The sequence below is a fragment of the Arachis ipaensis genome, chromosome B02, assembly GCF_000816755.2.
Source record: "Arachis ipaensis cultivar K30076 chromosome B02, Araip1.1, whole genome shotgun sequence".
In the NCBI taxonomy this organism is placed as follows: domain Eukaryota; kingdom Viridiplantae; phylum Streptophyta; class Magnoliopsida; order Fabales; family Fabaceae; genus Arachis; species Arachis ipaensis.
Genome location: NC_029786.2, coordinates 55,353,657 through 55,367,359, shown reverse-complemented (window position 1 = coordinate 55,367,359; position 13,703 = coordinate 55,353,657). Strand labels below are relative to the sequence as shown.

General features: G+C 36.0%; 1 protein-coding gene across 1 annotated transcript; it reads left to right on the top strand.

The window, feature by feature from the left end:
* Positions 1,317-4,121, top strand: LOC107627261 (zinc finger BED domain-containing protein RICESLEEPER 2-like). Its single transcript, XM_016330112.1, has 6 exons — positions 1,317-1,983; positions 2,077-2,161; positions 2,243-2,825; positions 2,910-3,413; positions 3,467-3,513; positions 4,046-4,121. Exons 1-6 carry the CDS (start codon positions 1,317-1,319, stop codon positions 4,119-4,121), a joined length of 1,962 nt encoding a protein of 653 aa, XP_016185598.1.

The following is a 13,703-nucleotide window of genomic DNA, read 5'->3' as shown; positions in this document are numbered from 1 at the left end:
GGAGGAAAGTCAAGTGGATAAATCAATTTGATTCCTCAAGTCCTAGTCAACTCCTAAGGAAAGACTAGCTTTAGAGGGATTCAAATCAACTTGCAACTTTTAATTATCAATCAACAAGGGAGTTTGATAACTCAAGAGTCTCCAATTACTCAACCAAAGCCAAAAGGAGAGAAATCTACACTAAAATCCAACCAAGCATTTTGTCAAACACTTGGAAGGCATAAAATAAAAACATAGAAATTAATAAGAGATAATAAAACCTAAACAACCAATTGCAAGGAATCAATAACAACAAATAAGAGAAGAAGTAATAAACATGAAATACTTCAAATTGCATTAAATAGAAAATCAAATCTGACATGAGAATAAATAAACTAAATTGGCAACATTAAGTAATCAACAAGGGAAATAGATAAACCAAAATACTAGATCAAATAAGAGTAGAAGAGAAACTAATTAAAGTAAGATAAAAATCTGAAATTGGGAAGAATTAACCCTAAGAACCCTAAAACCTAGAGAGAGGAGAGAGCCTCTCTCTCTAGAGAACTACACCTAAAACCTAAAATTATGTGAATGAATGTTGTGTCAATGAATGAATGAGTGATTCTCCCACTCTGCAGCTTCTAATTTATGTTTTTCCGGGCTTGAAACTGGGCCAAAAATAGCCCAGAAATCACCCCCAGCGTCTTCTGCAATTTCTGCACGTAGTGCATGTCACGCGTTATCATATGAATACACCATTATCCACTAAGCCATTTGTCTCTTTAATAATATATATGTGTTTTTATTACTTAATATCTTTAATAATTGATGTTGGAATATCAAAAGTCAATCAAATAAAATAATTCTAAAAACTTTTCCTCCACATTAATAAAGAAACAAACCTACACATGGTCATTTTATCTTCTCTTCTCTACTTTACACGCTCTTCTTTTTATCTTCTCTTCTCTACTTTACACGCTCTTCTACCAGACTACAGACTACCATCCTCTTCATCTTCTTCCTTTGATTGTAGGTACTTCTTCTTCTTTCTCATGTCATTATTTTTTATTTTATTATTTTTTATATTTTTTGTTATAATGTTAATTATTTTTTCATCCATTAGGGTTTTATTCTGTCAAAGATCTTTTTTTAAGTTTAATTTTTTTTGTTTGTATTGTGATATTGTTTCTACTTTTTCGAACATAAAATTTTATCAATTTTATTTTTCATTAAAAGGTTCTTACTTTATGCCATTTGATATAATGAAAGCAAAAAAAATCATGAGATAATGTTATCTGTTAATTTTTGTTTAGGCATTACAATAGGTTTTAGAAATGGCTGAATCTGTAATTCCAAGTGATCCATTGACCAATCCTATTTCTTTAAATAGAGAAGAAATTAATCGGTCAGTACCAACAATGCCAACAACAGATACACCATTACAAACACTAACAACTACATCAGCACCAACACAGATAACAACTATTACAAGTCAACTAGTCACTGAAGAAAATGGTAGTAATGAAATTGTTATTACAAAAAAAAGGAAGAAGACTTCACCAATTTGGGACGATTTTGATCAAGTTGAAAGTTCTGAAGGTACAAAAGCTATTTGCAAGTATTGCAAATCTGTGTTTTCTTATGCTGGAAAAGGAGCTAGTACTTCACATTTATGGATGCATTCTAGTAGTTGCTTACAAAGGAGATTGCATGTTGCTGCACAAAAGAAGCAACCATTGATTCCATTTCAACCTTCCAATTTAAGTATTAATCCCTTTGTGACACCAGGTGCAAGATATTCCCAAGACAAGATGAGACAAATAATTGCTACAGCAATTATGGTTCATGAGCATTCTTTTAGCATTATTGAGGATGAAGTTTGGATGTGGGGCTTCCAATACGCTAATTCTGAATTTCATAAAATTTCTCGCAAAACTGCTCGAAGTGATTGTTTGGCGATATATGAGGTAGAAAAGAAACAATTGAAGACTTTGTTACAAGGTGTTAGGAAGATAAGTTTAACAACTGACACGTGGAGATCAAGCCATCAAATTGTTGAATATATGGTTATCACATGTCACTTTATTGATGCAGGGTGGAATCTTCAAAAAAGGGTTTTGAGTTTTGTTCAGGTACCTACTCCTAGACATGGCATCGATGTTGCAGATGCTATTTTCAAGTGTTTAAAGACTTGAAGAATTGAAAACAAAGTCTTCTCAGTATCTGTTGACAATACTTCCTATAAATATTCATGTCTAAGGGCTCTTAAGGATACTATTTCAGATAACAACTCATTACCTATTGGTGGTAGTTTGTTTCATGTTAGGTGCTATGCACACATTCTGAATTTGTTGGTACAAGATGGGCTAGGTAAAATTAAAGGTATTATTCACAAAGTTCGTGAGAGTGTCAAGTATGTCAATTTTAATGATTCAAGATTTAAAACATTTGTTGAGATTGCTGAGAACAAGTGTTTGAAGGAGAAAAAACTCATCATTGATTGTCCCACAAGATGGAATTCTACTTACAACATGTTATCTGTGGCTTTGAAGTTTAAATCTGTGTTTCTTGTGTATAAGGAAAGAGAACCCCACTACAGTTATGAACCATCATCAGAGGATTGGAGGAAAGTTGAGAAGATTTGTAAACTTTTAAAAGTTTTTAATCTTGCTACTCATGTCATTTCTGGTAGTGAGTATCCTACTGTAAATTTGTACCTTCCTGATGTTTGGAGAGTAAAACAAGTAATTGATGAAGCTATTGAAGATAGAGATTCCTTCATGAGAGAAACGGCAACCTCAATGAAAGAAAAGTTTGACAAATATTGGGGAGAATGCAATATGGTAATGTCTCTTGCTTGTGTTTAGGATCCTAGGTGCAAAATACATGTTATTAAATTCTGTTTTCCTTTAATTTACAAACCTGAGCATGTGGCTGCTGAAAATGTTGAAAAAGTGAAGAATACATTACAAGAAATGTATGATGAATATGCTGAAGAGTGTCATGGTGATACAATAATAAGTGGAATTAATACTAATGGTCTAGTTACTTCTTCTAATGTGGTTAGTTCTGAAATTAGTGGAATTGATGAAATGTTGAATATGGTTCAGAAAAAAGAAGCCATTCATCCAACAAAATCAGAATTAGAAGTTTATCTTGGTGAGAGTGCTTACATTCCTGAAGGCAATTCTAAGTCTTTTAGTGCTTTGGAGTGGTGGAAAAACAATAGCCTGAAGTTCAAGATTTTATCTAAAATGGCAGCGGACATATTAGCAATTCCTGTCTCAACGGTGGCTTCAGAGTCTTCATTTAGTGCTGGAGGAAGAGTTATTGATGAATATCGTTCTCGACTAAATCAAGAATCCATTGAAGCTCTCATTTGTGGAGGAGATTGGCTTCGAAACAAGTATGGTTTGAAGAAAAAACTAAAGGTAAAAATTAACTTTCTAATATTTCTCTTTTTGACTAAGTATCTATGTTATAGAAAATATTTTCTCTTTTTAAATGCGAGAACATTGATATTGGTATGATGTGAGTAGTTAGAATAATAAAGTTAAATTTTCATGATATATAAATGAGGTATCATATAATTTATACTAAGATTATGACCACAATTTTATTTTGAACATTTTTTTTGTTACTAATAAAAAAGTATTTGTTGCATTTATATTATTTAAAAATTTAATGATATGTGTATGTTTGCTTTTTTTTTCAAGGTGTTAGAATAGGAAGATTAAATCACTTTCAAGCTTGGAGGGTCAATCGATTAATTGTCCAACATTTTCTTTACTGTGTTTTGATTTAAGTAGTTATTAGATTTTATTTGATGTTATATTTAGTTGGTTTGTTACAACTCTTGATATTGATGAAGTCTTTTATTTTGATATGTTACAAATTTTGGAAGTAGCCAAGTGAGAATATATTCCGTATATATTTTAATCAATGATAGTTATCTATCGATATTTTGTCTTTATTTTGTATCAATATTGTCCATAAATTTATTATTTTATATTTTTAAAAATTAAATTATATCTTAAATTTAATTATTATTAAAAAAAAACAGGCCTATTGACAGGCTTCAGGCCAGGCCAGATTTAACAACAGGCCAGGCTCAGTACTCATTAAAAAGCCTATACTAGGCTACAGGACAGGCTTAGGCCAATATACTCTATTACAGGCCTGGCCTGTTAATATTAAAGCCTGGCCTGGCCTGGCCTATTTCCACCCCCTACTTCCACTTTTGCATGCTTCCTTTCCATTCTCTAAGTCATTCCTGCCCTATAAACCCTAAAAACACTTAACACACATATCACAACATCGGATGGTAATAAGAGATGATTAATAATTAGCAATTTTAAGGCCAAAGAAGCATGTTTTCAATCAAAACACAAAATTAGGAAGGAAAATATAAAACATGCGAATTATATGAATAAGTGTGACTTTAATAGATAAAATTCACTAAATTAAGCACAAGATAAACCCTAAAAATGGGATTTATCACTACCTCAGTCCTCCTTGAGCTTTCTCCCGTTGCTTGACCCGTGTTAACTTGCTCTGGATAACCCATTGGTATCCCCGGTACTCGGAACATTATTTCCACCTTCATATTTGTTACCATCATCATTGCCAATCCTAGCTTGTGGTTCCATCCTATCCATCACTCGGCTGGTCGCAGCGACAACAGCACCGATGGCAGTGACAGCACTCGTCATTGTGGTCACAAAATCGGTCAGACTACCTCATTACCTTTCTGTCCCTGACCTCGATTACACCCACGACCGCACCCACGAGACGTCATTTGGTTCCTGTTCACACCAAACAAGTGATATCAAGGTAATCAGCCTCAATATCACGAGTTTAGTGTTTCAAAGTTCCAAATGCATGCCCATGAGCATTCATGACACATATATCAGTCAAATATCCTAATTAGCATGTATAGACACTCCGAGTATGCCCAGAAGCATAGTCAATACATCCCTCAGGCTCTGTAGGAACGAACTGCTCTGATACCATAATGTAACACCCTACTACACAGAGCTTTACGCTTAAGCCATAGAACAGAGGTAGTGCAATGTTACAAACCTGTAAAATAAAAATATATATGTATAATTACGGAAAAATATCATATACTAGGAGCCTTAAAAGACGAGTAAAACAAAATTGTAAAATATAAAGTGCAATGCTCAGAGAACGAGATTACTTGCGTACTAAGAAACCTAAAGTTCATGGGTGTAAATAAACAAAAAGAGGGAATAAAGAATCAAGGATACGGAATAACTAGCTCCTAGCTCAGCCTGTGAAGCTAAGGCTGGCCGGAAAATATTTACATACATATATACGTATCCCAAAATACCCAAAATACAAAGATGAAACCTTAACTCTCCTTAAACCTCTAAGAGGGACAAAATAAACAAGTTTCTCGGAGAGAAAGCTAAATACATATATATACATAAGCTACATAGCAAGAGAACCCAGAAACTGCTCCGCTTCAGGAATCCAGACACCTAGTGAGGTACTTCTCAACCTGCATCTGAAAACAACAACACAGTATAGGGGTGAGAACTCGAGGTTCTCAGCATGGTAAAGGTGCCATGCATATAATATATAAGGTCCTGGGAATGCCAGAGGCAATCCTAGAACGCCGACACTCAGTTATAAAGCTTAATTCTAAATTGAAGCCATAAAAAGGGTAGGTGTTCTAAGGAATACTAAACTTACTTACTTAATTCTAACCTTATCACCAAACCGGTACACCTTTCCTCTGCTCCTCCATCACCAATGATTTAGCAGACACAGGCAACCAAACAATTTCAAGCACAAGTAGAAAACAGGTAGTGCAGGTAGCAAATATAACAATTAGTATAATATATATTCAGTTAGTGATGAGCGGAATATTTATACGCTTTTTGGCATTGTTTTTGCATAGTTTTTAGTATGATTTAGTTAGTTTTTAGTATATTTTTATTAGTTTTTAAATAAAATTCACATTTCTGGACTTTACTATGAGTTTGTGTGTTTTTCTGTGATTTCAGGTAATTTCTGGCTGAAATTGAGGGACTTGAGCAAAAATCAGATTCAGAGGTTGAAGAAGGACTGCAGATGCTGTTGGATTCTGACCTCCCTGCACTCAAAGTGGATTTTCTGGGGCTACAGAACTCCAAATCGTACGCTTTTAATTGCGTTGAAAAGTAGACATTCAGGGATTTCCAGCAATATATAATAGTCCATACTTTGCCCGAGTTTAGATGATGCAAACTGCTGTCCAATGCCAGTTCCATGCTGCATTCTGGAGTTAAACGCCAGAAACAGGTTGCAAAGTGGAGTTAAACGCCAGAAACAGGTTACAAACTGGCATTCAACTCCAAGAGAAGCCTCTACACGTGTAAATATTTGGATATCTTTGGATTGTCTTTTGATCCTTTGATCACGTTTGGGGGCTGGCCATTTGGCCATGCCTGAACCTTCATCACTTATGTATTTTCAACGGTAGAGTTTCTACACACCATAGATTAAGGTGTGGAGCTCTGCTGTTCCTCATGAATTAATACAAAGTACTATTGTTTTTCTATTCAATTCAAGCTTATTCCGATTCTAAGATATTCATTCGTACCTCAATATGAATGTGATGATCGTGACAGTCATCATCATTCTCAACTATGAACGCGTGCCTGACAACCACTTCCGTTCTATCTTAGATTGAATGAATATCTCTGGGATTCCTTAATCAGAGTCTTCATGGTATAAGTTAGAATCCATGGATGGCCATTCTCGAGATACGGAAAGTCTAAACCTTGTCTGTGGTATTCCGAGTAGGATCTGGAAAGGGATGGCTGCGATGAGCTTCAAACTCGCGAGTGCTGGGCGTAGTGACAGATGCCAAAGGATCAATGGATCCTATTCCAGTATGATCGAGAACCGACAGATGATTAGCCATGCAGTGACAGCGCATTGGACCATTTTCACTGAGAGGACAGGATGTAGCCATTGACAACGGTGATGCCTAACATACAGCTTGCCATAGAAAGGAGTATGAATGATTGGATGAAGACAATAGGAAAGCAGAGGTTCAGGAGGAACGAACGCATCTCTATACGCTTATCTGAAATTCTCACCAATGAATTACATAAGTATCACTATCTTTATTTTACATTTATTTATCTTTTTAATTATTAAATCTCTATAATCAATTGAATCCGCTTGACTGAGATTTACAAGGTGACCATAGTTTGCTTCAAGCCGACAATCTCCGTGGGATCGACCCTTACTCACGTAAGGTTTATTACTTGGACGACCCAGTGCACTTGCTGGTTAGTTATGCGAAGTTGTGACAAAGAACTAAGATTATGAACGTGCTTATTAAGTTTCTAGCGCCGTTACCAAGGAAGGAACCGTCACGATTTCTACGCACCAAGTTTTTGGCGCCGTTGCCGGGGATTGTTCAAGTTTGGACAAATGACGGTTCATCTTGTTGCTCAGATTAGGTAATTTTATTTTATTTTTAAGCTTTTTATTTCTTATTTTCGAAAATAATACAAAAAAAATTATTTCTTTTTCGTTTTTCCCAAAATAATTTTCGAAAAAAAAAACCAAAAAAATTTACAAAATCATAAAATCAAAAATAATTTGATGTTTCTTATTTGAGTCTATTGTCTAATTGTAAGTTTGGTGTCAATTGCATGCTTTTAACTTTTCTTAAATTTTTGAAGAACACATGCATTGAGTTTCTTTCTTGTTCTTCATGATCTTCAAGTTGTTCTTGATAAGTCTTCTTGTTTGATATTTAAAATTTTCTTGTTTTGTGTCTTTTCTTGTTTTTCATATGCATTTTCAATTTCTTAGTGTCTAAATATTAAAAATTTCTAAGTTTGGTGTCTTGCATGTTTTCTTTTATTGAAAATTTTTCAAAAATACATACTTGATGTTCATCATGATCTTCAAAGTGTTCTTGGTGTTCATCTTTGCATTCAAAGTGTTCTTGCATATTTTTCTTGTTTTGATTCATAATTTTCATGTTTTCAGTCTTTTTGATGTTTTTCTCTTTCATCATTAAAAATTCAAAAATAAAAAAAATAACTTTCCCTTTTTCTTCTCATCAAATTCGAAAATTTGAGTTGACTTTTTCAAAAATTTTTAAAAATTTAGTTGTTTCTTATGAGTCAAATCAAATTTTCAATTTTAAAATTTTATGTTTTTCATATCTTTTTCAAAAATCAAATATTTTTCAATTTTTTTCCTTTCATAATTTCGAACCTTTCAAAATTATTTTCAAAATCTTTTTCTTATTTTTATTTCATATTTTCGAAATTAATGCTAACAATTAATGTGATTGATTCAAAATTTTTAAGTTTGTTACTTGCCTAGTAAGAAAGGTTCAATCTTTAAACTCTAGACTCATATCTTTTTAGTTTCTTGTTAGTCAAGTAATCAACTTTAATTTCAAAATCAAATCTTTTTAAATTTCTTTTTCAAATCTTTTTCAAAATAAGTTTCAATCACATCTTTTCAAAATCAATTTCAAAATCTTTTCTAACTTCTTTTCTAACCTCATATCTTTTCAAAAATTGATTTTCAAATCTTTTTTCAAACTAATCCTATCTTTTTGTTTGATTCTTATCTTTTCTTCAAAACTACGTAACTAATTCTATCTCTAATTTTCGAAAATCACATTCATCTTTTTCAAAATTCCTTTTTAAATTAACTAATTGTTTTAAATTTAATTTAATTTAGTTTAATTTTTCCTTTCTTAATTTTCGAATTTTTAATTTTAATTCTAATTTAAAAACAAAAATACTTTTATTTTATTTTATCTAATTTTCGAAAATTCTTCTCCCTCTCCTCCTTCTATTTATTTATTTATTTACTAACACCCCTCTTCATCTAAGAATTCGAACCTACTCTTCACACTTGTGTTTGGATTCTCCTTCTTCTATTCATATCTTCTTCTACTCACATAAAGGAATCTCTATACTGTGACATAGAGGATTCCATATTTTCTGTTTTCTTCTTTTTCATATGAGCAGGAACAAGGATAAGGACATTCTTGTTGAAGCTGATCCCGAACCTGAAAGAACTCTGAAGAGGAAGCTAAGGGAAGCTAAAGCACAACTCTCTGGAGAAAATCTGACAGAAATTTTTAAAAAAGAAGGAGACATGGCCGAAAATAATAACAATGCAAGGAAGATGCTTGGTGACTTTTCTGCCCCAAATTCCAACTTACATGGAAGAAGCATCTCAATCCCTGTCATTGGAGCAAACAATTTTGAGCTTAAACCTCAATTAGTTTCTCTGATGCAACAGAACTGCAAGTTTCATGGACTTCCATCCGAAGATCCCTTTCAGTTCTTAACTGAATTCTTGCAGATCTGTGATACTGTTAAGACCAATGGGGTTGATCCCGAGGTCTATAGGCTCATGCTTTTCCCATTTGCTATAAGAGACAGAGCTAGAATATGGTTGGACTCTCAACCTAAGGATAGCCTGAACTCTTGGGATAAGCTGGTCACAGCTTTCTCAGCCAAGTTCTTTCCTCCTCAAAAGCTTAGCAAGCTTAGAGTGGATGTTCAGACCTTCAGACAAAAGGAAGGTGAATCCCTCTATGAAGCTTGGGAGAGATACAAGGAACTGACCAAAAAGTGTCCTTCTGACATGCTTTCAGAATGGACCATCCTGGATATATTCTATGATGGTCTGTCTGAATTATCAAAGATGTCATTGGACCATTCTGCAGGTGGATCCGTTCACCTAAAGAAAACGCCTGCAGAAGCTCAAGAACTCATTGACATGGTTACAAATAACCAGTTCATGTACACTTCTGAAAGGAATCATGTGAGTAATGGGACGCCTCAGAGGAAGGGAGTTCTTGAAATTGATACTCTGAATGCCATATTGGCTCAGAATAAAATATTGACTCAGCAAGTCAATATGATCTCTTAGACTCTGAATGGATTGAAGGAATCATCCAACAGTACTAAAGAGGCATCTTCTGAAGAAGAAGCTTATGATCCTGAGAACCCTGCAATAGCAGAGGTGAATTACATGGGTGAACCCTATGGAAACACCTATAATCCCTCATGGAGAAATCATCCAAATTTCTCATGGAAGGATCAACAAAAGCCTCAACAAGGCTTTAATAATGGTGGAAGAAACAGGTTTAGCAATAGCAAACCTTTTCCATCATCCACTCAGCAACAGACATAGAATTCTGAGCAGAGTCCATCTAGCTTAGCAAATATAGTCTCTGATCTATCTAAGGCCACTCTAAGTTTCATGAATGAAACAAGGTCCTCCATTAGAAATTTGGAGGCACAAGTGGGCCATCTGAGTAAAAGGGTCATGAAAACTCCTCCTAGTACTCTCCCAAGCAATACAGAAGAGAATCCAAAAAGAGAGTGCAAGGCCATTACCTTGCTTAGTGTGGCCGAACCCAAAGAGGAGGAGGAAGACGTGAATCCCAATGAGGAAGACCTCCTGGGATGTTCAGTGACTAATAAGGAGTATCCCTTTGAGAAACCAAAGGAATCTGAGGCTCATCTAGAGACCATAGAGATTCCATTAAACCTCCTTCTGCCCTTCATGAGCTCTGATGAATATTTTTCTTTTGAAAAGGATGAAGAAATTACTGAAGAGCAAGTTGCTAAGTACCTTGGTATAATCATGAGGCTGAATGCCAAATTATTTGGTAATGAGACTTGGGAAGATGAACCTCCCTTGCTCACCAATGAACTAAATGCATTGGATAGGCAGAAATTACCTCAAAAGAAATAGAATTCTGGCAAATTCTTAATACCCTGTACCATAGGTACCATGACCTTTGAGAAGGCTCTGTGTGACCTGGGGTCAGGAATAAACTTAATGCCACTCTCTGTAATGGAGAAACTTTGGATCTTTGAGGTGCAAGCTGCCAGAATCTCATTAGAGATGGTAGACAACTCAAGAAAACAGGCTTATGGACAAGTTGAGGACGTGTTAGTAAAGGTTGAAGGCCTTTACATCCCTGCTGATTTCATAATCCTAGACACTGGGAAGGATGAGGATGAATCCATCATCCTTGGAAGACCCTTCCTAGCCACAGCAAGAGCTGTGATTGATGTGGACAGAGGAGAATTGGTCCTCTAACTGAATAAAGACAACCTTGTATTTAAGACTCAAGGATCTCCTTCTGTAACCATGGAGAGGAAGCATGAAAAGCTTCTCTCACTGCAAAGTCAACCAAAGCCCCCACAGTCAAACTCTAAGTTTGGTGTTGAACCCCCACATTCAAACTCTAAGTTTGGTGTTGGGAGGTTCCAACCTTGCTCTGATTATCTGTGAGGCTCCATGAGAGCTCACTGTCAAGCTATTGACACTAAAAAAGCGCTTGTTGGGAGGCAACCCAATGTTATTTAATCATATCTATTTTATTTTCTTTTTATTATTTCATGTTTTATTAGGTTGATGATCATGTGAAGTCACAAAAACTACTGAAAAATCAAAAACAAAATGAAAAACAGCATTGAAAACAGCACACCCTGGAGGAGAGCAGTCTGGCGTTTAAACGCCAGAAACAAGCATCAGTCTGGCGTTTAACGCCAGAAACAGGCACCAAGCTGGCGTTTAACGTCAGAAACAAGCATCTGCCTGGCGTTAAACGCCAGAAACAGGCTACATTTGGGCGTTTAACGCCAAAAACAGGTAGCAGTCTGGCGTTAAACGCCAGGATTGCACAGCAAGGGCGTTTTACACGCCTAATTGGAGCAGGGATGTTAAGTCCTTGACCCCACTTGATCTGTGGACCCCACAGGATCCCCTCAGGATCTGTGGACCCCACAGGATCCCCACTTTTTCTTCTCTCCTCTTCACACCTTTTCATAACTCTCTTCCCCAAATGCCCTTCACTAATCACCTCAATCTCTCTTTCCCATCACCTCTTCACCACTCACATCCATCTTCTCTTCCCCATAGACCCCACCTACCTTCAAAATTCAAACTAATTTCCCTCCCAAACCCAACCCTAATGGCCGAACCCTGCACCCCTCTCACTCCTATATAAACCCCTCACTCCTTCTTCATTTTCACACAACACAACCCTCTCTTCTTCTCCTTGGCCGAATACATCTTCTTCCCCCATCTCCTCCATTTTCTTCTTCTTCTACTACTTTCTTTCTTTTTTTGCTCGGGGACGAGCAAACATTTTAAGTTTGGTGTGGTAAAAGCATAGAATTTTATTTTTCCATAACCATTTATGGCACCTAAGGCCAGAGAAACCTCTAGAAAGAGGAAAGGGAAGGCAATTGCTTCCACCTCTGAGTCATGGGAGATGGAGAGATTCATCTCAAAGGTCCATCAAGACCACTCCTATAAAGTTGTGGCCAAGAAGAAAGTGATCCCTGAGGTTCCTTTCAAGCTCAAAAAGAATGAGTATCCGGAGATCCGACTTGAGATCCAAAGAAGAGGTTGGGAAGCTCTCACCAACCCCATTCAACAAGTCGGGATCCTAATAGTTCAAGAGTTTTATGCAAACGCATGGATCACTAGGAACCATGATCAAAGTGTGAACCCAAATCCAAAGCATTGGCTCACCATAGTTTGGGGGAGATACTTAGATTTCAGTCCAGAAAATGTAAGGCTAGCGTTCAACTTGCCAATGATGGAAGAGAACGCACGCCCCTACACAAGAAGGGTCAACTTTAATCAAAGGTTGGACCAAGTCCTCATAGACATATGTGAGGAAGGAGCTCAATGGAAAATTGACTCAAGAGGCAAGCCGGTTCAATTAAGAAGGCATGACCTCAAACCAGTGGCTAGGGGATGGCTAGAGTTCATTTAACGCTCAATCATTCCTACTAGTAACCGGTCTGAAGTTACTATAGACCAGGCCATCATGATCCATAGTATCATGATTGGAGAGGAGGTGGAAGTTCATGAGATTTTACCTCAAGAACTTTACAAGGTGGCTGACAAGTCCTCCACTTGGGCAAGGTTAGCCTTTCCTCACCTCATATGCCACCTCTGCAATTCGGTTGGAATTGACATAGAGGGAGACATCCTCATTGAAGAGGACAAGCCCATCACTAAGAAAAGGATGGAGCAAACAAGAGATCATGGACCTCAACAAGAGAATGAGAAAATTCCTCACCATAAAATCCCTGAGATGCCTCAAGGGATGCACTTTCCTCTACAAAACTATTGGGAGGAAATCAACACCTCCCTAGGAGAATTAAGTTCCAATATGGGACAACTAAGGGTGGAGCACCAAGAGCATTCCATCATCCTCCATGAAATTAGAGAAGATCAAAGAGTTATGAAGGAGGAGCAACAAAGACAAGAAAGAGACATAGATGAGCTCAAAAGCACCATTGGTTCTTCAAGAAGAGGAAGATGCCACCCTCACTAAGGTGGACTCATTTCTTAATCTCCTTGTCTATTTATTTTACTGTTTTTTTATTTTTGAGCTTTATGTTTTATTTATGTTTGTGTCTTTACTATATGATCACTAGTGTCTAAGTGTCTATGCCTTGAAGTTATGAATGTCCTATGAATCCATCACCTCTCTTAAATGAAAAAAATGTTCTAAAAACAAAAGAACAAGAAGTACATGGTTTCGAATTCATCCTTGAAACTAGTTTAGTTATTTTGATATGGTGACAATACTTTTTGTTTTTTGAATGAATGCTTGAACAGTGCATATGTCTTTTGAATTTGATGTTTATGAATGTTAAATATGTTGGCTCTTGAAGAATAAG